The sequence below is a fragment of the Schistocerca nitens genome, chromosome 3 (genome assembly GCF_023898315.1).
Source record: "Schistocerca nitens isolate TAMUIC-IGC-003100 chromosome 3, iqSchNite1.1, whole genome shotgun sequence".
NCBI classification, from domain to species: Eukaryota; Metazoa; Arthropoda; class Insecta; order Orthoptera; family Acrididae; genus Schistocerca; species Schistocerca nitens.
The window spans coordinates 47,505,998-47,533,683 of NC_064616.1; the positions used below are offsets into that span (position 1 = coordinate 47,505,998).

Genomic DNA, 27,686 nt, shown 5'->3' on the forward strand with positions numbered 1-27,686 from the left:
AGCTTACTAGCCCGTAACGAGGCGGAAATCGTGCGGAGCGGAGGGGCCTGCTGACAGACAGCATGCAGTCCTGCGTTCTCCGTGGCTACAAAGAGTGTGTCCTGTACTTACTGAGAAAATCGACAGTCAGATTTTGATAATGGAGGACTAGAAGACACATTGTGTTTTGGACGTATATTTCGATGAATACGAGAGCAGAAGCAAAAAAAGGTATGACATGGCGTGATATTTGCTGCCAACAACTTCCAGTTTTCGCAGAGCCAAGATGAGACAGAGAACCCGTTGTTATTCCTTTTCACATCTTCATTGTTATAAAAATACTCTGGGTTACACGATTAGTCGGAATTACAACAGAATTACCGTCATACTTTCCCCAAATGGATTATCCATTTTATTTTGAAATTCGTCATTGTAACAAGTTTTGAGAAAAACCATTTCTCTTATTGTTAGCATGTTACATCTTGCTTCTTCTGACACAATCTAGCAAAAATACTAATTCATTTCCAATAACGAGGTTAAAAAAATGAATGGAACTAAGGACAAGGCAGATAAAATATTTACGAAAATTCACAGTAATTTGATTCCTGAGGTACTGATCTGTGGTATCGGTCGTTAATCCGGTCGGCCGCACAGATAATGTATTCAACGGAAAACAAAATATGTTTACAATTTAACGATAGTTTGGTTTGAACAATAATATTTACAAAAGCTATTTAATGTTGAACAAAATAAGAAACAACACAGTAAATAACCAAGATCATAATACAAAAATTTAGAAAAATACTAGACAAATCTAACCTTCCTGGCTTTTGCTTGTGCAAACTCTTTCACACGATCTGTGTAATTTAAGTCCTCTGCAAGCTCGTGCTCAATCGATATTGTTGCAAGATCATTCAAACGAGTTTGGCTCATCGTTGATCGGAGGTATGTCTTCATCAGTTCCAGTTTTGAGAAACTCCTCTCTCCACTCGTAACTGTCACTGGGAGTGTTAGGAGAATTATCAGAGCAATGTTAACATTAGGGCAAAAATTATGTCTTCCTATAAACTTCAGAGTCTCTTTTGGACCTATTCCAGGTTTCAACAATGTTGAAAGCACTTTTAGTTCTTCCCTCAACTCCAGTGCAGCAATGTCGCTTGACTCATGATCTTGCGAAATCGCTGCGAGGTTTCTATACTTTGTGTCCAGGCTGTCAAGAGGTGCATTCTTCAGCTCACCGATGTCGAAGAGAAAATCAAAATAATCACAATGAGATTTCAGTTGATTGAATCCCTCATCCAAAGATGTGGTTACTATATCTAAAAGATAATAGTAGAATTCAGTCTTGTAACGTTTTGCTGAGTCATCTATTGCCTCATCCCTTCCTTCATAGGTAAAGTGTATTGGCTTCTTACTTCGTCGCCGGGAAACACTTATCTGTGGTAACGTTAGATCTTCTAGCTCTAATTCTGTAGCCAATTCTTTGGAATCCGTCAAGAAAGACAAACTTTACTTCTGTTCTGCAAGTCTCAAAATATGCGTTCGTTTTTTCAAGCATTTATGTCAGTGGTCTGGAGGGTCTTACTGACTACACTGCTGTGAAGCAGAACGTCGTACCAGATTACCAGAGAAGTGAGAAAGGTGTAATATTTAATTTGATTCGCAAGTGACGTTGCTTCGTGAGCGGCCATTCCATGGAATTCTTCTGATATCTGAACCAGTGCATCATAAACGCCTCCGATTTGAAACCTCGGGGGAGTAAGTGCATCGATGCGACATTCCCACCTAGTATCGCTCAGTGGCTTCAGCGACAGGTTAGGCAGATGCTTCTTCAAGACATCCCAACGTCGAACGGAGGACGAGAAGAAGTCATAAGCTCTTTTCACTGTCAAAAACATGGAAACAGCATATTTAGAAGACATAGCGGCATCGCTTACAACAAGATTCAATGTGTGACTGCTACATGGTACATAAAATGCTCTCTTGTTTATATCTGAAATTCTTTTCTGGAGACCAGACTTCATGTTTGCTCCATTGTTGTATTCTTTCCTTCTCATATTACACAATAGGATTTTTTTTACCTTCCAAGAACTTGAGTACGACCTGTGTCAAAGTGGAGCTTGAAGAATCGGACACTGGAAGAAATCCCAGGAAATGCTCCCGAATTCGGACATCGTATACCCTGTCGAGTCTTGTCTCCTGGATGAAACGTACCACAACTGTCATTGCTCAACTTTTGAAATATCTGGTGTGCAGTCCAGAATTATACTGTAATACTTTGCAGATTTCATCATTAATAGAATGTTGTTGGTTATAGATGATCCAATAAGATGAATTATTTCATTCTGTGTTTCTTTTCCAAGATAATGACGACCCTTGTTCTCACCTTGCTTTGTTCTGTGCAGGTGCTCCATCATCACAGTGTCGAACTTTCCTAATAATTCAACGAGTTTCAAGAAGTTTCCGTTGTCAGGCTGAAAAAGTGTATCTGTACTTCCTCTCAAAGGCAGACATTGCCGACACGGGAGATGAGTTATTGCTATTAAGCGCTCAAGAACATTTTTCCAATGTTCGCTTTCAGTATTCAGAAGCCTTTGATGATGGGTGTCGACAGTTCGTGACTTTTTCAGTCCCTCGGAAAACACGATCCACTTTTTATGTGAATTCAAATGCTCGGTAAGACTTCCCGTGACTTCGAGATACGAAGCACGGTGCCGCCAGTTGCATATACCGTTCTTTAAATTTTTGCTGTAGATGACGAAAAAAGCCTGCAACAAATGCAGAACACATCATCCTTGCTCTTTGAGTACACCAACCATTGTCTATCTGCTTCTTCTAAATTCTTCAAAGAATAGCTGTAGTGCACAGGGCTGAAACGCCGGTTGTCCGCGTTTTTAGGACATTCTTCAGCTTACTTAATGCGCCCGGGAAGACCTCGCATGACCAAAGTCGTTGGAATGCAGTCGGTAATAATTTCCGGTCATCTTCCGGGATCTGAGTCAATTGTGTCTTCTAGTTTAGGCTCGCCTTCAGTCCCTTCTCCGGCGGTGAGTACCACGGCTGAGGTTCCTCTGGTATTTTCCGAATCGGGTCGCCTAATTTCAGTTCTGCCTGATGTTCCAGTCTCGTAGCTTTCGTCACAAAGCAGGTCTTGAGTACAGACGAGCCCTGTTGAACATGTTGTGGATGGCCCACCGTCATCATTGCTACTGTATGCGGTGGTCGCAGTACTGTGTTCTTCAACTTTCTAGTCATGTCCTGAAGATAAAGATCTAGCTGCAGTAGCTCCACCAGTTTCTGTACTTTCAGGATCTATTTTTCCACCCTCGCCGCTGCTACGTCGTTCTCTCTTTGGCTTGAAATATCGTTGTAGTGCATCCTTTTGCTTCTTATCGTCATCTTTCTTCAGCGCCCGTCTTTTCCTATATACACTGCCAGACAGTCTTTTCTACGGTCGGGCATGTTTCGATGGGACCATTGCTTTTCACAATATATATAAATGACCTAGTAGATAGTGTCGGAAGTTCCATGCGGCTTTTCGCGGATGATGCTGTAGTATACAGAGAAGTTGCAGCATTAGAAAATTGTAGCGAAATGCAGGAAGATCTGCAGCGGATAGGCACTTGGTGCAGGGAGTGGCAACTGTCCCTTAACATAGACAAATGTAATGTATTGCGAGTACATAGAAAGAAGGATACTTTATTGTATGATTATATGATAGCGGAACAAACGCTGGTAGCAGTTACTTCTGTAAAATATCTGGGAGTATGCGTGCGGAACGATTTGAAGTGGAATGATCATATAAAATTAATTGTTGGTAAGGCGGGTACCAGGTTGAGATTCATTGGGAGAGTGCTTAGAAAATGTAGTCCAGCAACAAAGGAGGTGGCTTACAAAACACTCGTTCGATCTATACTTGAGTATTGCTCATCAGTGTGGGATCCGTACCAGATCGGGTTGACGGAGGAGATAGAGAAGATCCAAAGAAGAGCGGCGCGTTTCGTTACAGGGTTATTTGGTAACCGTGATAGCGTTACGGAGATGTTTAATAAACTCAAGTGGCAGACTCTGCAAGAGAGGCGCTCTGCATCGCGGTGTAGCTTGCTCGCCAGGTTTCGAGAGGGTGCGTTTCTGGATGAGGTATCGAGTATATTGCTTCCCCCTACTTATACCTCCCGAGGAGATCACGAATGTAAAATTAGAGAGATTAGAGCGCGCACGGAGGCTTTCAGACAGTCGTTCTTCCCGCGAACCATACGCGACTGGAACAGGAAAGGGAGGTAATGACAGTGGCACGTAAAGTGCCCTCCGCCACACACCGTTGGGTGGCTTGCGGAGTATGAATGTAGATGATGTAGATGTAGCCTGTAAAGAACGATTACGTGAAACTAAATGTTGATGTCAGTGTACTAACTTTATTTGCAACACACTTCGCTGACAATTTCCTGATATTCCACTGCACGTAAACGGAAAATTATATTACTGTAGGATACAATGTTCAAGAGATGAAATCATACTATTGAGCCGCGTGAAATTGAATTTCAGGCCTAATTTCACTACAGACGCAGGTGAAACGGTCATAGAGTGGAGCGGAAGACAATGGAGAGGAATAATGAGATGGAGTAACATAATAATGCAATAAAAACACACCTGGGCATCGTCGGGTACTAATGATAGTCGAAATATATTAACTCACAGCACTGCGGGTGTTCATTTCAAAGAACTGACATTCGACATCTGTCGTAATTTCCATGTCACTCTTTCGTGTCCGATTATGGAATAAGGGGTAAAATGGTTCAAATGGCTCTGAGCACTATGGGACTTAACATCTGAGGTCATCAGTCCCCTAGAACTTAGAATTACTTAAACCTAACTAACCTAACGACATCACACACATCCATGCCCGAGGCAGGATTCGAACCTGCGACCGTAGCGGTCACGCGGTTCCAGACTGAATCGCCTAGAACCGCTCGGTCACAAGGCCGGCAATAAGGGGTAACAAATTAGCCATCGCCGTATCACTTCACTTTGAGACGAGGCGTGCTTATTTGCCGAATAGCCAGTTTTTGAAGTAACAGATCATAAGAAAAATAAATTTTCCTATTCTGCAATCTTGAAGGAGAAAAATTCTAACTTATGAATAACGTGCATGCGCAATAGTAATTGTACGTTATATGAAAAGCACATACCTATTACATCCCAAGTTGCAAGAAATTCGGACGCACTAATTCTTCTGTTCTTACGAAACGCAGCGAAAGTACTTCTGAGCAATCTTGACTCCCTCTGTAGTAACTGCGACCAGGACGGTGGCGTGTACCACTGACGAAAGGCGCGGCGGGACCCGCGGAGAGGCCCGCGAATAACAACACACGGAAAAGGACGGACACGACCAACGTAGGACTGAACGAATACGACAAGACCGAACAACAGAGTCACAAGTAAACAAACTCGTACACGAACCAGGAAGAAAGCAGTCTAGTGCAAGCGAGATAAGACTGACTTTATGTGCGAGTGGCCGGCACTTAAGTACGCTCTCGGGGGCGCCGCTATTGGCCGCTGGGACACCGTGTTCCACTGGTGGCGCCCCCACACTAAGCGGGCCAGGAGGCGCGCGCCGCCACAGCTTACGGTGCAGCGACTTCTATGGATCTTCGACGTCCATGACGTCTGGCGCGGATTCAAATTCCGCGGCGCGCGGTACCAGACCCTCGGCCAACTACCGAAGAGAATTCTGTAGTTTTCTTTGTAGAGAACGCAACAATACCTATTGGCTTGAAAGGCGAAGTGGTGACGCGGCAATGCCAGGAGCTAGGTCATTTGACGAGGAACAGCGAGGCTATGATTAAACTAGCGCCCAAGAAGAAGAAGAAGCAAGAAGCTCACAATAAGTATGTGACCGATGATATGGATAAATGTATTATCAGGCAGCAATTTCCATGGCATTACGGATATCAGAAAGAAATACGAACTTTGCGAAAACTGCACAACTTTTGTCAAACAGAAATGAGCTTCAAAGCTAGCAAGAAAACCCTTAGAAGCAATGTTCTGTCTATGAATTTTCGTTTTAGAAGGTATCAATATTAACGTTTTGTTTTGTGCGGACGAGAGGGCATTGTTGCTACAAAACCATAGTTTCTCAGTTTTTCATCAGAATCAAAGTGACCAGTAGTTTACTAAGATGAAACATGGATTCACACGCATTATACGGTAAATAAATGTTGGCAAAGTGATAGTGTGCGAGTAGTATTGTCAAACAAAAGTGGCGGTCAGAGTTTAATTGTTCTTCATGCAGACGGAGACAGGTGTTTCATGGCTCAAAAACCAAAACGTCCTACTATCACTCAGAAACGGATAGCAAAATTTTCAAAAATACATCGAAACCCAACTTATGCCAGGCTTATTAGCAATGTCTTTATCCCTTGTAATCACTCGCAGGGTATTCACCCATTCGGAATGCTTCTAGCCATTGTAGGTGCTGGACATGTTTGACTGTAGTAATGTTCAACTATTTTTTCCATAATGCGGGAAGAGTAAAACACTCTGAAACTGCCGTTGAAGGGCTTAGCAAAATTGCTTCAGGCTTAACATGTAACCGCAGTATCGAACATTGCATTCGAATTTCCAAATTAGATTTCGTCTTTTACAAAATTAGTTGCGAGTAAACGCACGGCGCGTAATAGGCTGGCAGCGCTCCACTCATAAGAATACTGGCGTGTACGCCAGACTGCTTCTCCCTTTCTGTTCCTCCGGCGTAAACACGAAGGTGCTGCCACAGTGGCGAGGAAGAAATTAGTCCTCCTCCCTCCCCTTGTTGAACAGGGGCGGCCGACGTGTAGTCGAGGCGCCATGCCACAGTTCCCGAAGCCGCTCCCTCCGAGGTTTGGTTTCGAATCCCCTCTTGGGCCTGAATGTTGAGTTTGTCCAAAAAAGAAAAAAAGGGTGGAGGCGGGGGGCAGATTTGCCGCCCCTCGGAAAGCGGCCGCACGTTTCGCACATGCCTTGCGCCGGCCCTGAAATCGGTCGCTTCAGCAAAACATGGACCATAGATACCACAGTGGGAACAATGTACAGTGGAAGAACTGTGGCAGAAAATATAGGCAACAAAATGAACACAGATGGGGGTCACAAAATAATGGCGCATCATAAGGCGACAATAGAGACACTCGTCATCTGTCTGACCAAGGATGGGGTGGAATGAATAACAACAGGAATCGGAAACAATCAATTGAAATTAGACCATCTAACCTTGGGAGAGTACGCCAAAAATCTTTGGAAGATTTAAAGTGAGCTTGTATGACGAAAGTAAAGTATATTGTATATAGTTAGCACGTAAGTTAAGTTACTGCACTGAAGTGATATGTAGATTTATCAATATTTTCTGTGCTATTATCATATTAAAAGAGGTACTACAGTGCATAAAAGGGCAGAATGTCGAGAGGGAGAAAATTAAGGTATGTTTCTTTTGGTAGGCTATAACTAAGTGCACAGCAAGCTGAGCGTACAAGTTAAAAGTTGTCTGGAGTTTAAGATGTGCTGTCTGTCCATGAAGGAATAAAGCAAAAATGCGAAATGTGTGGTACTGCAAAAAAAAAAAAAAAAAAAGTTGTAAAGACGTGTGAATAGGTAAGTTTGTTATTCCATTGATGTGGAACGTATTACCAGAGAATGTCAGCAGTTTGAAAGATTTTAGAACTACTTGATGAAATGAGTGTCTCTTTTCCATGTTTAGCAATGGGATCACAAATGAGTGACTTGCTAGTAGTGGTTTACGGTGACACGCAGGTGTTTTGTCCAAGTATGATTTGTCTCTATTCAGAGAAACGACAGTTCACTAGGTGGCCTGCTCCATGTGGCTACGTGAGAGTGCGCCGTTATTTGTACATGGAAGTGTTGTATTTATGCTATTCAGAAAGATGGAAGAATTGTGCACATGGTGGCCAGTCCTGCGGAATACCATACGAGCGCATCGAAATATTGTTTGAGTGTTACAGCATCATGAAATGGACGTGTAATAAGAAGTTACTGACACGTAATAATCAATAAAGGAAAGCACAAAATGCTATACATTCAAAACACATGACATCATGAGGCAAGGGCATGGCAGTCATGTTGATGGACTGTGATTTTATATAATGTACTAAAAATCTATATATTTGCAGGTACCACTAGTAAAATAAAATGTAACTTTACTAACATAACTCCCGGCAGCGGGAGTTTGAATATGGCAAATCACTGTGCATGCGCAATTTACGAGCATTCTTCGCGGGCGTGTTCTAAAAACGGGGCGTCGGTGTGCGAATACCGTCAGTCATACCCAGCCACGAGCAAGGTTGAACCACCTGAAGATGTCGGACAGTTGCTCCTAGGAAATATTGTGGAATTTGCACAACGTGATCCAGCGGCAAACCCGTGAAGACTATTTACAGTTTAACACGTAGTGTAACAAGTAGTATTTGCAATTATTAACACTGGGTTCAAAAAATGGTTCAAATGGCTCTGAGCACTATGGGACTTAACATCTGTGGTCATCAGTCCCCTAGAACTTAGAACTACTTAAACCTAACTAACCTAAGGACATCACACACATCCATGCCCGAGGCAGGATTCGAACCTGTGACGGTAGCGGTCACGCGGTTCCAGACTGAAGCGCCGTTAACCGCACGGCCACTCCGGCCGGCTTAACATTGGGATCTGGTGATGATCATAATTACACTGTTATGTGGATAACTAATGAACATGTATTTTTATAGAAATGCAGGTGCCGACAGACATTTAATAATTAAATTACACAGGTTGAGGAATATGTTCTTTTATAATTAACAATAAAATGAAATTTTGATCAGAATAATAAGAGTAAATAAGTGAGCATCTTCGCTGAATTGTACAACTAGAACCATAATAAATATAAACGACCTCACTGATAAGTGTATTTGTGTAAATCGGAAACTAATTCTATGTATTAGTGGGTACAGGTTTCACAAAAAAAAAAAACTTTTGCAAGACACACTGGAAGCAACAACATGATGTGCAGATGGAATGGGAGGCTAACGGCACAGCTGCAGAGAAAAGCAGAAGCAATGGACGGCGTTGGTAAGCCAATGCCATGTCGCGGACGTGGGCAAACAGCAGGACTATTCAAATGCGACTACCTGAAGACCTGAGGCGGCAGAACAGGCAGTAAGCGGCAATCCCCAGCAGCCCTGCTGGGTCAGGTCAAGATGGGTGATCAAACGGCCACTAATGAATTGTCTCCACTGTCGTATTACATGATGGAGACGAGATAAGCAAATTGCATACATGATACAGTCAGTTAATCCTACAGCTCAACTACTAATAGCTGTTAGGAACTGTGAAATCTATTTGCTTTCCCTTCTGCTGTTCTCTGCCAGACAGAGACTGATAAAAATAATAATCAGTCAGTCACCTGGCACTGACTTCTGAGGAATATGAGTAACACACGACGACTCAAGTTCCATGTATGATATCACCAAACAGATAACCTACCTGTCCACAATTACCGATATCCTTATCCAAAATACAATATTTATATTAAGAGAAAGAAGCGACATGAAGAACAGAGAGTAGGAACACAAACATAGTAAAAAATAAGAAAGACAAAGAACTGAAGTCTAGATACCATTACAGTTATCTTAGCTGACACAGAAGAATTTTAGGTGACCTGTAAAGATCCTATCTGACCGTACCTCCCTCATACTGTGTGCAAATTCGACGAAAACTTGGCTGTTTCAAAAGATACACCCACATAATTTGCTGTATATTCCGAGGATCCTTCCACATCATCAACTCTGTGAGAGACTTGTTACCTGACAGGATCAACAATGGGCTGACGGTCCAAAGACTGATTTGCAAACCCACAATGACCGATCTCAAACAAGTTTTTGAACCAATCTTCGCTTCCCAAACTTCACAAAAACTGTAGCTTCCATCCCCGTACACAAATGAAGATGAAAGTGCGTTGTGAATTCGGAATCAGTGTGTGACTCTCGATAAAAAAGACATACAATTGATGAATACTGAATAGTTACACCCACAAACTAACAGATTCCGATATATTTATCATTTTTGTAAACATCATGTACTCATTTTATAGGGCAGTCTTAAGAAAATATGTATGTATGATTCATGTAAAACTATTGTTTGTCATTCTCTTTGATAATGATGCTATGGGTTTTAACATTTCAATGTATTACATTTTTATACACTGTGACCAAGAAAGTTGGTTAAAATTGGTGGTCGATCCGAACTCTTATTACAAATATTAGTTGTCACAGTAAATGTAAATGCACTCTGTCAAAGAACACTTTAGAACATAAGAGTGGTGAAATGTTTAGAGAGTATATACGTTAGGGAAACACTATACTTGGACAATCAGTTTGTTAAATGATGTTTCTTTCTTTCTTTGAAAAAAAGTGCAAGCCAAGAGTATGAATATGACAAAGTAAAATCACGCAAGATGCTTCACAGAATTTTATATAGTTTTATAATGACCAATAGATAACCTCTAGAATAGATGACATAACTGCTTGTTTTTCATCTTAATGGCTAAATGGAGCACATGTACTTTATTGGACGACCACTTTGAAAAGATGAGGATACTTTAAAATTTATTGCCTCATCCTATGTCTTAGGGATGGATGGATGACAGAGAGCATGGGCCTTAAGTCTAAAGAAAGGTGGGAACTGCCATTTTTGAAAGAGCATAAAAATCATTTGCAAAGTTAGTTACATTTCTTTTGATAACATGGGTTATTTTGTGTGTTATTGTATATTCCCATTGTCATGTCTCAAAAAATGTTCCAAACATAACGATCAGACAGATTAAGTAATAAACATGTAGTAAATAAATTTATGGCAGCAACCCCATGAATGCACGCAGAATGACTGTAGAAGAACATATCATGATTCAATTGTTCCCCTGCCCTCGTATTCTTATTAGTTCGGCTGTACAGACAATTGATGGTTATATTATTTTGTACTGCATGAGAATAATACTATAAGAATTGCCCCATCCTCGTTCAAAATAGTTCATTAGGTGGGGGTATTGTAAGGTGGCTATAGTTTCGCACCCTGTAACACTCATCTACATACTTCACCGTGATTCACAACCAGAATTAGGTATCATTTGATAGGTTGTACATCGTATATACGAATATTTAAAGAAGACTGACATTGTCAGGTACACCTTGTAAATAGTTGTTAATGCTTATTGCATGAAAGGTGATTGATTGTCTTTATTATCAAAACGGCGTAATGAATGCCTATACTAGCAGAGGTTGGAACGCCAGTGGAAATGAAACGGCAGGTGTAACTCAGGGCCTGGGTGGAAAAGCCCGCACAGGTGTGTTGGTCCTGCTTAACACAGGAAGTAGTCCAAGGCAGACGGTCGGGGCACCTGAGCGCTGAAGCACAATACAGCGGTGGTTGGCTGGTATTATAGTGAGGCCGGATGGATAACCGGAAACTCTGAAAATCCTGGACGCAGCATAGAGGAACAAAGAAGCGTTACCTCAGAAATCATGCAGGCTGGGTTATTTTCGAGGATTTTTACTCTGAGAAGCGTACCATTGTATGAATTCCTAATTAACGGGGATACGTATTTCCTCAAAAACTTTCCACGCTGGACGATAAAAGACTAAAATATTGTTGGTCAGTGTTAGCAAGAATCTTTAGAGAGGGAGAATATTCCATGGTTTCGAGAATATGATTCGCCTTCTGCGGTTACGACGGAGGGGACCAGAGCTTTGCTGGGACGGTGGAGAGAAAGAGGTGTTCCGTTTTGAGCGTCCATGTTTGACGGTCGCTGAGTATCAGCTTTTGTTGGTACAGACGGACTTACTGTCTTTGCTGTCAGGAGATTTTATAGTTAGAACGGTTAGGCACTGTACTGTTGTGAACTTAAACGATTCTGGACTTCGCCTCCGGGTAGGGAGTCGTTGTTGAGCACGCAGCGTTCAGTGATTGAGAGCACTTCTTCTGTCTATACTCACGTTGAGACGTAATCTGAATTCCGTCCTTGTGGCTGGAAGTTAGCGTTTCTTGTTTGTAGAACACAAAGAGGAGAAGACAGTATTAGATTAAATTAGTCAGAGGACCGCCTTCTGCCGTCCTAGTGTTTGAATTAGTTTTTTATTTTGTGGCTGGAGTATTTCCATCGTCGCAGACATGTACGAGAACCATCACTCCGACACACCGGACGTAGTACATACGGTGATATTGCTAATTGCTTGGGCTTGTTGGGGCTATAAAGCTAAACAGCTGTGACCACGTAAGTTTTATTTCCACTGAGGTTGCACACCACTGTAGATCATCTTTGAAAGTAGTCTTCTAGTTTTTGGTACGTAGGTGATGTCAGTCATCTCGCGTTATTTATATTAGATCGCGTAGCCATAAAAAGGGGCAGATTTGTGCAATTGATCAGTAATATAAGTTAGGAAATTCATTTGTATCTCTTCATGTCCACTGTAAATTGATATATATATAAGCATTTGTAATATGTAAAGGGGTTTTAATCTACAATAAATGTATAACCAGAGACAACTTTTATCCTTTTTAGTTACTACTTCGCTTAATCATTCATTTATCTTTATGCTGTAATTTATATGTTAAAGGGAAAGAAGGAGGAAATAATATCGCCATTAAGAGATCCTAAGTTCTGCTTCAGGGGGGTAGTCAGACAGAGCCAAATTTTCACTGTCGCGTTCAGTATTTTCCGTTGCGCACATTCATTTTTACACCCGACGGGGGTAGCACCTTGGAATATTCACTATATGTTACTTTATACACACCTGACATGTTATACTGATCAGTCAGAACTTTATGACCACCTGCCTACTTCTCGGTACGTCCACATTCTGCACGGATAACAGCGACGACGTGTCGTCGCATGGAAGTAGTGAGGCCTCAGTAGGTCGTTGGAGAGAGTTGGCACCACATCTACACACACAGTCACCTAATATCCGTAAACTCGAGGTAGGGGGTCGATGAGCTCTGGCGCCACATTCAACATCACAAATGTGTTCGATCGGGTTCAGATCTAGCGAGTTGGGGGACCAGAACATCAACCTCCTTTCACACCTCCGTCAAACTATCATGTAACGCCACGTGACAAAATTCAACAGATCTGTTTCCATAGCTTCAAATGGTGTAACTCACACCGACCTCGCACAGCCTCACAGACGCCACAGACGTCGACAAACGAATCTGCAGTATCACCTCGAGACCGAGCTTTTCAAAACATCTGTTGACGTCTGTGGCCTCGCACAGTTGCAGTATTAACCCAACCATTACCATGTTGAGGTGTATCATTCTTCGTAAATGTTAACTACAGAAAACATCCGCAAAACACCGACGGCCCTTACAGGACAACTTGTGCTCCAACATTACCAGCCGTCGTAACTTCCATATTATCGATGTTCTGGCGAGAACGTCTGAGTCTCCTCTTGTAGCGTGGCATCTGTTCGCCGTCCAGTGCTGTTGCATGCCCAGCTGCACGACGAATGATACCGCCTTTCCAGATTCGTTCGGTAGGCTCTTATATTGACAAATTATTTGCGAAATTTTTTTCTAAGTTACGGAAAGGATGGTGTATTTGATCTCCAAGCAATTAGATTACCTTCAAATCGATTGAAGTACCGGGTGATCAAAAAGTCAGTATAAATTTGAAAACTGAATAAAGCACGGAATAATGTAGATAGAGAGGTACAAATTGACACACATGCTTGGAATGACACGAGGTTTTATTAGAACCGAAAAAATACAAAATTTCAAAAAATATCCGACAGATGGCGCTTCATCTGATCAGAATAGCAACAATTAGCATAACAAAGTAAGAAAAAGCAAAGATGATGTTCTTTACAGGATATGCTCAACATATCCACCATCATTCCTCAACAATAGCTGTAGTCGAGGAATAACGTTGTGAACAGCACTGTAAAGCATGTCCGGAGTTATGGTGAGGCATTGGCGTCGGATGTTGTCTTTCAGCATCCCTAGAGATGTCGGTCGATCACGATGCACTTGCGACTTCAGGTAACCCCAAGGCCAATAATAGCACGGACTGAGGTCTGGGGACCTGGGAGGCCAAGCATGACGAAAGTGGCGGCTGAGCACACGATCATCACCAAACGACGCGCGCAAGAGATCTTTCACGCGTCTAGCAATATGGGGTGGAGCGCCATCCTGCATAAACATCGTACGTTCCAGCAGGTGTTTATCAGCCAGGCTGGGGATGATGCGATTCTGTAACATATCGGCGTACCTCTCACCCGTCACGGTAGCAGTTACAAAAACAGAATCACGCATTTCCTCGAAGAAAAAAGGCCCGATAACGGTAGATGTGGTAAATCCAACCCATACCGTGACTTTCTCGTCGTGCAATGGAGTTTCCACGCCAGTTCTAGGATTTTCGGTAGCCCAAATTCTGCAGTTGTTGGCATTTTGCTGTCCAGCGCCATCTGTCGGACATTTTGTGAACTTTGTTTTTTTTTTTTTTTTTGTTCTTATACAGTAAAACCCCATGTCATTCCAAGCATGTGTGTAAATTTTTACCTCTCTATCTACATTATCCCGTGGTTTATTAAATTTTCAAATTTATACTGACTTTTTGATCACCCGGTATATTACAAAAGAAGATGGGTATGCAAATATAAATCTTCCCGCTAGTCAATTAAATTTCTGTTACCAGCTGCACAAGTTTGCTGAGGAGTGTACATCTGTGATTGACTACGCGCAACCTTTCATGTGTAGGTTATCGCATAAACAGAAAATTATAGAATTGTTTATGCGTGATTTTCAGGCAAAGAGGAAATTAAGGTACCCTCTATACCGATGTCGGAATCCATTTATTGGTGATTCTTGAGCGTGGTAAGCAGTTCGTTGGTACAATGCGAGATACCTTAAGAGGGAGGTAAGGAAAAAGCAATTGTATTTATATGGAGATACAAATATTGGTAAATATTCAGTAATTGAGATGCTAATAGGAAAAACTAATGTATGTATGTCAACACCAGACCAGCTGGGTTTTAGAAGTTACGAGCCGGAAGTCATAAAAGTGCTAGTTTTTTCCTTTTTCTTCTTGAAGCCTCATAACCGTTCCGCAGCTGTGGAATACAGATTTTGAGGAGTACAGAGACACTAACTTAAAGGACATAGCATGGGGTGAAATAGAAGAGCAACTGGGACAAAATAGTAAGTAGTTCTTAATTTACTAGTTTAAGCTAAAAAACTACCATAATAGCCCTCCATAATAGTGTGTAGTTTAAAAATTTTATTAATAATGTTAACACCATAACTGTATCCTCGAACCCCCAACAAATCGTGCAGTTTCCGATATGCGCGTGCCGAGCCTCATCATAATCTGCCCTCTGTCAAACTCAGATAGATCGCGCGCCTTGCCCATTCTACACACGGACAAAAAAATGGTTCAAATGGCTCTGAGCGCTATGGGACTTAACTTCTGAGGTCATCAGTCCCCTAGAACTTAGAACTACTTAAACCTAACTGACCTAAGGACATCACACACATCCAGGCCCGAGGCAGTATTCGAACCAGCGACCGTAGCGGTCGCGGGGTTCCAGACTGTAGCACCTATAACCGCTTGGTCACCCCGGCCGGCACACACGGACAAAAAAAAATGGTTCAAATGGCTCTGAGCACTATGGGACTCAACTGCTGTGGTCATCAGTCCCCTAGAACTTAGAACTACTTAAACCTAACTAACCTAAGGACATCACACACATCCATGCCCGAGGCAGGATTCGAACCTGCGAGCGTAGCAGTCGCACGGTTCCGGACTGCGCGCCTAGAACCGCGAGACCACCGCGGCCGGCACACACGGACTGAACGCTCACTAAACTACATGCATCGTGCGTGTCTCTGACTAGCAGTCATTTCTCTCCGAGTGACACTGGTATCGCGTGGATGGGTTTATATCGATAGCAGGTCGACAGTCATAATGTTCTGGCTGCTCAGTGTATACGTTCGGCTCTTATCTGTATTGTGTACCTGACGCGCTCTTACATTGTTCTCTGCTCTGAAGCCAATCTGCAGCCTAGTTTTTCGAAACCAACGACATATATTGTAGGAAATGACCCCAATATGTAAGGTTATAAACTAATCTTTTTCTGTTTGCTTGGTCTTTTATAATGTAATGTGATTTCTATTCATTTCTATTCTTACTATGTTCTGTTTCGTGTGCTTGTGCTGTGCATGTGTGTGTGTGTGTGTGTGTGTGTGTGTGTGTGTGTGTGTGTGTGACAGAGAGAGAGAGTGTGTGTAAAGTTTCATAACTAGTTTTGGATCACAGTCATTGTGAAATGCTACCTTCTCCAGTGTATGTAATTCAGCATTAGTATTCGCCTATTTTAAAGGATATTTGACTAACGTGTCAATCTCTGAGCGGAAATATGTGTCTTTATGGGATCGCGGACGGCACGAACTGTTGTGAATTACGCAGTCAGTTGTAGTGGGTGTCTGGAATACGCTGTGTGTCCTACAATGTGTTACTACCGAGCGCATGCCCTAGCAGGAAACTCGAAAACTGTAGTTGCTGTCCGCATGCTTGGTAATTCCTGCTGCTTCTGTCCGAAGCGCTTTGCTTCCCCTCCATTGTTTTCCCACCTGCGGCATTTACAACTCCACTCGCTGCAGTTCTGCGTATTTAGGGGCTGCGAAGTTCCAGGCGGTCTATAGGCACGGGACAATTCATGCTCCAGATGAGTGAGCCATTCAGCAGTCTCATTGTGCAGTGGTTAGGTTAGCCGCGTCCACAATACGTGTGCGGGCGCCAGAGGGCCTACTGGAAGCATAAAGTTACCTGTAATTCCACATTCAGATGCAAACCCCAAAGATTTATACTTATCATGAGCTAAGGAATTCTAATTATTTTGTGTTCGTATCTTTATTACTATAAATGAAGCATTTTTTAGGTGCCTTATTTGACATGGCTACAGAAGAAGCCAAGAAGTGCGGAAGACGAAAACCGTTATACTAAAGTTCGATGGACCGAGACTTCCGCTTTCGTTCGAAGTTAAACGGTATTCCGACCTGTTTTACTTACAAGTAGAAACTGGCTCATAAAAAAATCTAAGATGGGGAGACGCTTTGCAGCTAAACGCGTGGCATTTATTCCTCAGTATCCTGTCAGTGATGCAATGATGCAAGGAAGAATGCAGTTGAGGAACTTACGTAGGGTAAAAAAAAAATCATGTTCTGTATTTAATTAGTGTATGTAACTTCCAGCAATGTTAATATGGTAAGTTTGACGATTCCTCAAGAGATTGCTAAGAAAGGAAAATCATTCACTGAAAACGAATATATTCGAGGGGGTTCAAAAAGTATTGTCACACGCCAAGACCATTGCGCAACAAGAATTGCGCTTTGTCGGGACAGAGAGAGAGAGAGAGAGAGAGCATGCCCTGGGTTCCCTACAGACAGACTTCTGCTACATTGCGGATAATAAGTGCATCAAAGTACAGGAGCGGAACTGCGTGGCAACTGGAAATATGCTCCAGAGACGAAGTACGCGAGACAGTACGATTATGGTGGCAAAATGTCTAAATTGCACAGAGATTCAACGTAAAATTTTGGTGCTATATGGACTAAATGTAATGTCGCGATCAGCCGTAATGGAATGGTGTCAATAGTTTGACCAAGGCCGATCAGGTGTGGGTGGTACGTCGACATCGACCACAGACAACAAGTTTCAGCGAATCGAGGGACTGATCTGTAGCACTCTCAGATTTTCCGACGATAAGGACGTTGGCACAGTGGTTCTCTGACGACTCTGTGACGTAGGATCGTATTTCCGTCGTCAAGAAATTGGACAGTTTGTAGAACGTTCTGACCGTTGTTTACAAAGGCTTGGTGAGTAGGTCGAAAGATGAGTGTCATGTGTCTGTGTCACTTTCTAGTGTAGTCACGCATTCAATAAAAGTTACTTCTCCCCCACAATAATTTCTTACTTAGTTTTTGAAGTCCCACGAGAAAATTTGTCTTATAAATGCATCCGAAGAGCTATTTCGGGATTTTAACAACAAAGAAGATCTGCTACAGAAATTAAATAGTCAACACTGACTGCTAAAATAGTGGGAGATGGGACAGGCAAAATACGCTGACGGGAAAGAAATTGCCACATCAAGAAGGAGTTGTGCGACATAAACGAAAGTTGTTAGGCGTGTCTCTACATCTGACAGATGATGTCTATTCAAATTTCGCGCCAGTCGCATAAGAGTGGCGTTATTAGCGCCACTGTGAGGATGCAAGTCAGGTTTGCTTTAAATACGGACTGTAAGAGTCGTGAGCGTTAGTTGCCTTTGCGACTGGACGTGGTTAATTGATTTTAGTCAAGAATGCATTTGAGTTGATAAAGACGCCAATATCAACACCTCATTGAGCTTGAACGATGTCGTGTAATAGGGCTACGAGAAGCTGGATGTTCTTTCTGCGATACTGGAAAAAGACTTGGTAGGAATGTAGCCACTTTACACGATTACTAGAAGCGGTGATCGCGAGAATGTACGGTCGTAAGAAGATCAGGCTCCTGGCAGCCACGTGGCACTACTGAGAGGGAAGACCATCGTATACGGCGTATGGTTCTGGCGCATCGTACTGTATCTGCAGCAGTAATTTTAGCAGCAGTTGCCACCACAGTGACACAACGAACTGTGTATTCTAAACACACTGGACGTGCACCTGCCGTTATGGTCCGGGGTGCGATTTTGTATGACAGCAAGATCGGTCTCGTGGTTAGCCCACGCACCATGACCTCAAATTTGTACGTCAATCTGGTAATTCGACCTGACGTGCTGTCGTTCTTTAACAACATTCCAGGAGGTGTTCTTCAACAGCATACCGCCGCTGTAACCCAACATGCTTTACAGATTGTCGACACGTTGCCTTGGCCTGCTCGATCGCCAGCTCTGTCTCCAGTCGAGCACATATGAGACATCAGCAGGCGACAACTCCAGCGACATCAACAACCAGCATGAATCATTTCCTGTGCTGACCGATCAAGAGCAACAGGCATAGAACTCTATCCCATAAACTGACATCCGTCACCTGTACAACACAATTCATGCACGTTTGCACGCTTCAATTCAATGTTCCGGCAGCTACACCGGTTATTATTGTGGCAACCTTTCACATTTGCAATGGCTTATCTAGTGATTACATTAACCTGTGACCTTGCAAAATAAACCACTTAAATATGTTACCTAGACAAACGTATTTGATGTCGATCTTTTCAGCTCTATCGCGACAGCAACGGCCGAGTGTTATGGCACAGATGCACCGGAAATTTCACTTTTTGTTCTGTTTACATCACCTGCATGTGCTAAAGAAGAACTTTTAGGATTATTGCCACTCAATAGTTAAACACGTGGAGAGGATATAGCAAATGCTGCAATTGAGTGCATTGAAAAATATCATATTTCACTCAATAAAATCATCTCCGTTTCACCAGATGGGACAGTGTAGGATAGGGGTTAATTTCTATTCTGTAGGGATAAATTAATCACGAGATAAGTACTTACCATTCCATTTTTCATCATGAAGTGCTTTGTGTACAGACATTTTCGAAAGAAATTTGTGAAGTTATGAAATTCGCGAAAATGATTATTAACTCCATTACAGCTAACCCTGTTAACCGTCGCCAATTTAAAGAATTCTTAATTGATGTAGAGAGCGAGTACACAGATCTTCTTCTGCATAACAAGATACTTTGGTTCTCAAGAGGAAACGTTTTGAAAAATTTCGCTACCTAAATAACAAGAATTAAAGCTTACTCCTTCAATATCCAGAACTAATGAACGAATTGTGGATTCATAAATTTTATTTCGCGATAGATACTATGCTTCCTCAAAGTCATCTCAGTCGGAAACTACAGGGGAACGGAAAACGTTTTATCGATGCTAGAGGAAGGAAGTTATTTAATTCGAAAACAAATTATCTCTTTTTGTTGAATATCTTGAAGAAAAAACTTTTATTGCAAAAACAAACATTGCAAAAACAAAAAAAGGATACTGACATTTGTAATTTCAAAACAACAGTTTTAAATGTGAGGGAAGCTTTTTTAATGAGTTTTAGGAATTCAGGAACAGTGAAGTGCCGTTAGTCTTTGCTGGAACAACTTCTTCATGTTACTGCAACAGAATTCAATTTTCATCGCTTTAATGTTATTTGTAATGCAATTCCTGGATTAAAAAAAAGTATTATGCTGCAAGAAATTGGAAGGTTTTGTGCTGTTATGGAAATCTTGGAGAAAATCACAAGTGAACTTAGTTCGCTGTACAAGTGATTTCCTTTAAATTACACAGAGAAGGACGATGTGTAGATTTCTAACACCTCTAATGATATTACTGACTCATACAATCAGCTGAAAAACCTAGCGTTTGCTGTTCTTTCTTTGTTCAGGTCTACATATTCGTGTGTACAATCATTTTCAAGTATGATCTTTTGAACTTAAACGAGAGTAAATTGACAAGTCTTCTTTACAATGAGAACATGTGGACGTACTTAAAATTAAAAACATAGCAACTTACTTACCAAAGCATTCCAAGGAGATGCAAGGTCACTATTCAAATTTGTGTTTGACAGCCATTATAATGATTTAATTTATGGATACTTGACAAATTAATTTTAGCAAATAAATTATACCGTTATTAAGTAAGATGTCATCATTTATTCAACGTACCTATAGTTTAAGTGCGACTTAAAATTTCGATTAAAGTTTATTAAGTTTATTTTAGGGAGCAATATGGACTGAATGAAGATGTAGTAAGTATTGGGGCAAGAGTGATTCTGTCACACTCTGCATTGTTGCCAGATGTGTCCAAATGTATATGATGATGTCATTCAAGATGGCGGTGTGTAGACTTGGCAACAGTGCATGACGTCATCCTAGATGGTGGCCATGACGTCATCAAATATGGCGGAGTTTGGCGGGAAGATAGGTAAATTGGGCCACGTCCACTAACCTTAGCCCCCCCCCCCCCAGAAAAAGGAGGGAAGATCAAATTCCATCAGGACAATGCAGCCTCTACTAACCTAAGAAAATCGCAGGAAGATAGGTCATTTGGGCTACCTCCACTAACCTAAGTAATCGGAGCACCACCGCTTCCTAGGAACTGGTGCCAAGTTTGAATTTGGTGTTAAAGAAAGGTCAATTGGGCTATCTCCAATAACCTAAGAAAATGGTGGGAAAGAAAGGGCAGTTCCACTAACCTAAGTCACCCAACCGCCACCTCTTTCAAGGTATTGGTGGGAAAAGGACCCAGACTGCGCTGGGCTGCTGGAGAAAGGAAGGAGTGTACATTATTTACTTTGGAACAATTTATTTAGGGACGGATTTCGAGAGTTAGTACATTTATTACACTGATACAAAACACACACTCTGACATGCTTGGGGTCACGTCACACAGTGTACAGACCTGGAAACCACTAAAAGACACTGCAAACATGTTTGATAATCATCAACTGTCAAAATAGTGCACCGGCCTTTATTTAAACAATTTGAGGCACTACAGTCATCCAGTGTGTTCGCCATGAGGCCCAGAGCCCAACTGACCAAGTACACAGTACCACCACCAGAGGGCGCTATTGCACATTCCGTGACGTAATGCAATTTGGCGGCCATGACGTCAGCTGATGACACAAGTACCATTGCCCAGGATGGCGGATTTTCGCGGGAAGCAGTGTGTTCATAGATGGTGGGGGGAAATGGTGGGAAAGAGTGTGGTTGCCGTTGGGTCCAGAGTCCTACTAACCTTGTACACTGTACTGCCACCAGAGGGTGCTGTCATCCATTCCGTGATGTAACCCAAAATGGTGGTCTGGAGTGGGGGAAAATGGTGGGGAAAGGCCTCTGCCTGTGCTGGACATAAGTCTTTATTTTGCAGGCAGTGTCTCCACCACGAGATCTAGAGTTCAACTGACCTAGTACATAGTACTGCCACCAGAAGGTGCCTGCATCGCTCCTGTGACATAACCCAAGATGGTGGTCTGGAGGGGGAAAATGGCACAAAAATGACTGAGCCTGCACTGGATTGCTGGAGAGAGTACAGAAGGAGTGTACTTTATTTATTTTCGAACAATTTATTTAAGAATGGAGCATATTTAACACACTGATACAGAACGCACACTCTGACATGCTTGGACTCATGCCACACATCCCACAGACCTGTAAACCACTCCTAACCAATGCACTGCAGACACGCAAAAAACTCCTAAATTACCGAAATAACTTCAGTGCAGACATGCAATCTTATCCTAAATAATGCAGTACTCAGATGTGTGGACATGAAATCGACTCATAAACTGTCCAAATAGTGCAAAGCACAGCCTACAGATCTGTTCGCAAAATAATGCAACAGAGACGCAATCAACATGCACAAGCACCGTACGCCACCCCCTGGCCAGTAGACTGCACAGGGGGCTACCTGTATCCCCATGAAGTGACACGGCCATCAGCTCTCAAACCACACACAAGTGCCCTCAAGCATGAGGCAGCGACATTCCTTTCATACTTGGTACGTAATAAATTCCCACGAAATACATGTTCACCTAGGCACCGTTGCTGACACGACTGGACAGGAGCAAAACCTTTTTGCAGAGCGCGCTGACACAGCCGCGAGCGACTGCCTGATGCCAGCCAATGCGACCCATTGCTCTCACGCCACTGCTGGTCAAAGTTGGGTCTATTTTCAGGTATGCAGTCAGTGTTATACTGACATCAGAGAACTACAAGGCGCACTCACGCTGCTTCCATATGTGAGGCACATATGGGCAGCACGTGTGTTTACCATTGATGACAGAGTAGCATAGTGAGCATTGTTTCTAGCTTCACATGCGAGCTGCATCTAACCATGCATAACTGCCCAGCATGAGAGACGCAACATCATGAAGTACGTGCGCATAGCTACAAACCATCACAAGCACATCTAACAAGGTTCTCAATCTTACACTGATGCCACATGGCTATGCAAAATCAGAACCAAGTCGACCTCTCGGAAATTGTATAGCGTCTCAGAAATACTTAATGCTCGCTTTCTTGATGTTTCAGCTTGTATGCACGGAAATTCTTGCCCTAACAGAACCTGTTTACGAAAATAGCGCAGAATAACATCGAATGCAGTCTTCCTAGCGGTCCTAAGGTGCCATCCCCTCCATCACGTGCTGTCAGTGTGGAAACAGTGTATACCTTTTCTTTTTCTTTCTGCAGTCTAGACTTCCAGTGGTAAAAACCTATTCGCCATATTGCATCGACAATTAAAACCTGCAAAGTGTTCTACATATCGTCAAATACAAAAAGACTCGTACTCAATTACACTGCTCTCCCACCAAGGACAGAAGCTTGAATATTAGAATGTGAATCCGATCCCTGACCGTCAATATATCACCACATACAGTATCGATAGTAAAGATACAATTCCTATCCTGTGAAACACGTAGGGGAAACTGCTATTTACACTCACAAATACTGATGTCCGTGATGTAACACATTCCAAAGCATCCCTATAATTTACAAACTCAAATAAGGTGTTTCTCATGTGTAGAGAACCAGCTAACAGATGAACGCCACGTCACTTCACGGGGCTGCAGGTAGCCCTCTGTGCGGTCTACTGGACAGGGGTGGCGGATGGTGCTTGTGCATGTTGATTGCGTGTCTGTTGCATTATTTTGCGGGCAGGTCTGTAGGCTGTGCTTTGCACTATTTGGACAGTTTATGAGTTGATTTCGTGTCTCCACATCTGTGTACTGCATTATTTAGGAGGAGATTGCATGTCTGTAAAATTATTTCGGTAATTTAGGAGTTTTTTACGTGTCTGCAGAGCGTTATTTAGGAGTAATTTGCAGGTATGTTTGCTGTGTAGCATGAGCCCAAGCATGTAGAGCATGTGTTCTGTGTCAGTGTGGTAAATATGCTCCATCCTTAAATAAATTGTTCAAAAATAAATAAAGTACACTCCTTCCTTACTCTCTCCAGCAACCCAGCGCAGGTTCAGTCATTTTCGTGCCATTTTCACCCTCCAGACCACCATCTTGGATTATATCACAGGAGCGATGCAGGCAACCTTTGGTGGCAGTACTGTGTGCTAGGTCAGTTGGACTCTAGATCTTGTGGTGGAGACACTGCCTGCAAAATAAAGACTTATGTCCAGCACAGACAGAGGCCTCTTCCCACCATTTTCCCCCACCCCAGACCGCCATTTTGGGTTACATCACGGAATGGATGACAGCACCCTCTGGTGGCAGTACTGTGTAATTGGTTAGTTGGACTCCGGACCCCATGGCAACCACACTGTTTCACACCATTTGGCCCCACCATCTTAGATTATGTCATGGAATGGACGACAGAGGTCTCTGGTGTAAGTACTGTGTACTAATCCAGACCTTGTGGTGAACACACTGTTTTCCGCGAAATCCGCTATCTTGGATAATGGTACTTGTGTCAGCTGACGACATGGCCGCTAACTTGGATTACGTCACAGAATGGATGACAGCGCCCTTTGGTCGTGATACTGTGTACTAGATCAGTTGGGCTCTGAGCCTTGTGGGGAACACACTGGATGGCTGTAGTGCCTCAAATTGTTTAAATAAAGACTGGTGCATGATTTTGACAGTTGATGATTAGCAAGCATGTTTGCTGAGTCCTTTAGTGGTTTGCAGGTCTGCAGGATGTGTGGCGTGACCCCAAGCATGTCAGAGTGTGTGTTTTGTATCAGTGTAATAAATGTACTAACTCTCGAAATCCGTCCCTAAATAAATTGTTCCAAAGTAAATAATGTACACTCCTTCCTTTCTCCAGCAGCCCAGCGCAGTCTGGGTCCTTTTCCCGCCAATCCCTAGGAAGAGGTGGAGGTCAGGTGACTTAGGTTAGTGGAACTGCCCTTTCTTTCACACCATTTTCTTAGGTTAGTGGAGATAGCCCAATTGACCTTTCTTTACCACCAAAATTCAAACTTGACGCCAGTTCCTAGGAAAAGGTGGCGGTCGGATGACCTAGGTTAGTGGAGGTAGCCCAAGTGACCTATCTTCCGGCAAAATTCAAACTTTTCGCCAAACTCCGCCATGTTGGATGACGTCATGGCCACTATCTTGGATGATTTCATGCACTGTTGCCAAGTCTACACACTGACATCTTGGATGATGTCTCCGCCACAACCTTCGACGCATCTGGCAACAATGCAGAGTGTGACTGAATCACCCTTGCCCCAATACTGTAGAATCGTGGGTTCAGAAAGACATGTAGACATCGTCTGGACATATAAAGAGGATGAACGAAAGGAGATATACGAAACAAATGTCTCTTTGTCTTATTTATTTATCATACACCATTAGGACATGTGACCTGGGAAACTAAAATAGTCGACACAATTCACGTTTTCATGGATAATAAAAAATGTATATATTATTTATTGCTGGCACCTACCAACATTACGGAAAAAGTAGCATGCGAGCGTGAATGAGAGAGTTGGAAGGGCTCATCCTCAGTGAAATTAGCTCACTCAGAATGAGGGCGTTTTCACCAAAAAGCTTGCTTATGACTGTGTTAATTAAGTTAATAACAGTGTATCTACCTACACAGTTTAAAATTAAAAGAGTTGGCTCTCAAAAAATTTCTGTCGTTTCCTGGGGTGAGGGGGGGGGGGGGGGGGGAGCGGGGGTGCAAACCTATAAACATAGGAAACATAGGTGTATGGTCCACGAGAATTTCCGTGAAGTATAGAACACATAAAGCGGGGAAAAATAATAGCACTGAAGTCTGATAATCGAGGGTTCGCTGTTTCGAGGCTCATTTCGATCATTTTTTTCTTTTTTTCCATTCAGTACTAATACCTACCTCATTTAAAAATAAAATTCGTCGAATGTATGCTAATTAACACACACCCAGTTGTTATTTTTGCGAAAATGGACGTCTTCTTAGTTCAAATTACATATTGCACAATGAAATAAAATTTTTATTGCAAATATAAATTTTAATTATCGATCATTTGTCAAAGATTGTTTATAGCGACTGTTTGCATTAAAAACATTACAAATTAATTCTTTTAATCTTTACATGCTTTTCGCCTCTTATACATCTTCATAGAACGTGCACCTTTGTTTAATAATTTGTATTGGTCTGGACTCGAACCCATACCCAAACGTGGGTAGGCGAGTGTTCTACCATACAGCCACGCTGCCTGTCGAAAAACTGACCTTAACTTAGGGGATTAAAGACACTTGGAAAACTTCAAAGCAGATGTGCTTGAGAATTTTTGAGTCTTGCATCAGTCAGCTTTGGTTGTCGGATATTATGGTTCTGAACTTAATGTACTATAAATATTTTAAAAAAATACGAGAAATATATTTCCGTGTAGTCTCCCTGTGAGTACTCAGTATATAAATATCAGCCCTCAAGAACTTTTCCAATCAGCTGTCAAAAATTCTCAAGAACACCGACTTCGAAGTTTTCTGAGCGTCTTTAATACCATAAAGTAAGGTTGAAATTTCTACAGGCTGTGTCGCTCTGTGTATGGCTCTGTCCTTGTGCTACCTCCCGTCCTCCAGACACAAGGCAAGTCTTATGACGTTCATGACGCTTTCTCATGCAAGAAACAGTATACATATCCGTATATATAAGATAATCATGTTGTTGGTGCTGGAAGTTCCTGTTGCCTACACAGTACATGCGCTGTGCAGACACATTAAGGGGACCTGTCAAAAGCCCGAAGCGCGAACCACTGCGAGATGGACAAGAAGATAATCAATGAGGCTCTGGAAGGTGTCGACAGGGATGTGAACCCATGCCGACACCAGTCTGTGCCCAGCTGCGCTGGGTTTCCTGGGTGAGGATCCATGGTGCGAGCGACTGGGTTTATATTCGAGGATTTTGGATGTCAGGGGAGTATGGTAAACTCAAGTGTTCTTCGAACCACGCACGCACACTGCGAGCTGTGTGACATGTTGCATTGTCCTGCTGGTAGATGCCATCGCACTGACGAAAAACAGACAGCATGCAGGGATGGAAATAGTCCTCAAGCATAGATGAATACATGTGTTGACCCACTGTGCCTTCCACAATGACGAGATCCCCTAGGGGATGCCCTGCAGCCTGGGCCCTTCCGACAGTTGTTGCAGGTTGTCCTTTCCGACGTTTCACGCCGTACACGCCAATACATATCTGTCCGATGGAGCATAAAACGTGATTCATCTGAAAAGGCCACCTGTCGCCATACACTGGACGTCCAGTTGCGGTACTAGCGTGTAAATTCCATCGTTTGTCGCCGATGAACAACAGTTAGCGTGAGTGCATGAACCAGGCACCTGTTACAGAGGCTCGTATCCAGCTACGTTCGATCAAAGGTCGTTTAGGTGACACTGTTGGCAGCCCCACGGTTCATCAGTGTGGTCAATTGCTCACCAGCTGCACGTCTATTCGCCCGTGTACATCTCCGCGTCAGTCATTCACCCCTGTCATCTTTGGCCAGCCGTGCACCGCACTTGCCTCGGCGCCCTTTTTGGATACTGACATTTTGCCATGCGCGGTATTCTTTAACTGCGGCGGCACTCGAACGATTTACAAGCTTTGCCATTTCGGAAATGCTTTCACCATTGGCCCGAAATCCAGAAACCATTTCCTTTTGGCTGTCAGAAAAATCGCCCCGTTTCCAGTGTACAACAACGACTGCACTGTTTTCAGCGTCCCC

General features: G+C 42.7%; 1 protein-coding gene across 1 annotated transcript in view; it reads right to left on the reverse strand.

Annotated features, from left to right (window-relative positions):
- Window positions 1-783: 783 nt before the first annotated feature.
- LOC126248411 (uncharacterized) overlaps window positions 784-27,686 on the reverse strand; it is a 57,577-nt gene continuing 30,674 nt past the window's right edge. The window contains exon 2 of the mRNA XM_049949371.1: window positions 784-1,298. Within this exon, the coding sequence (XP_049805328.1) occupies window positions 784-1,298 (515 nt within the window). The remainder of the gene's footprint in view (window positions 1,299-27,686) is intronic.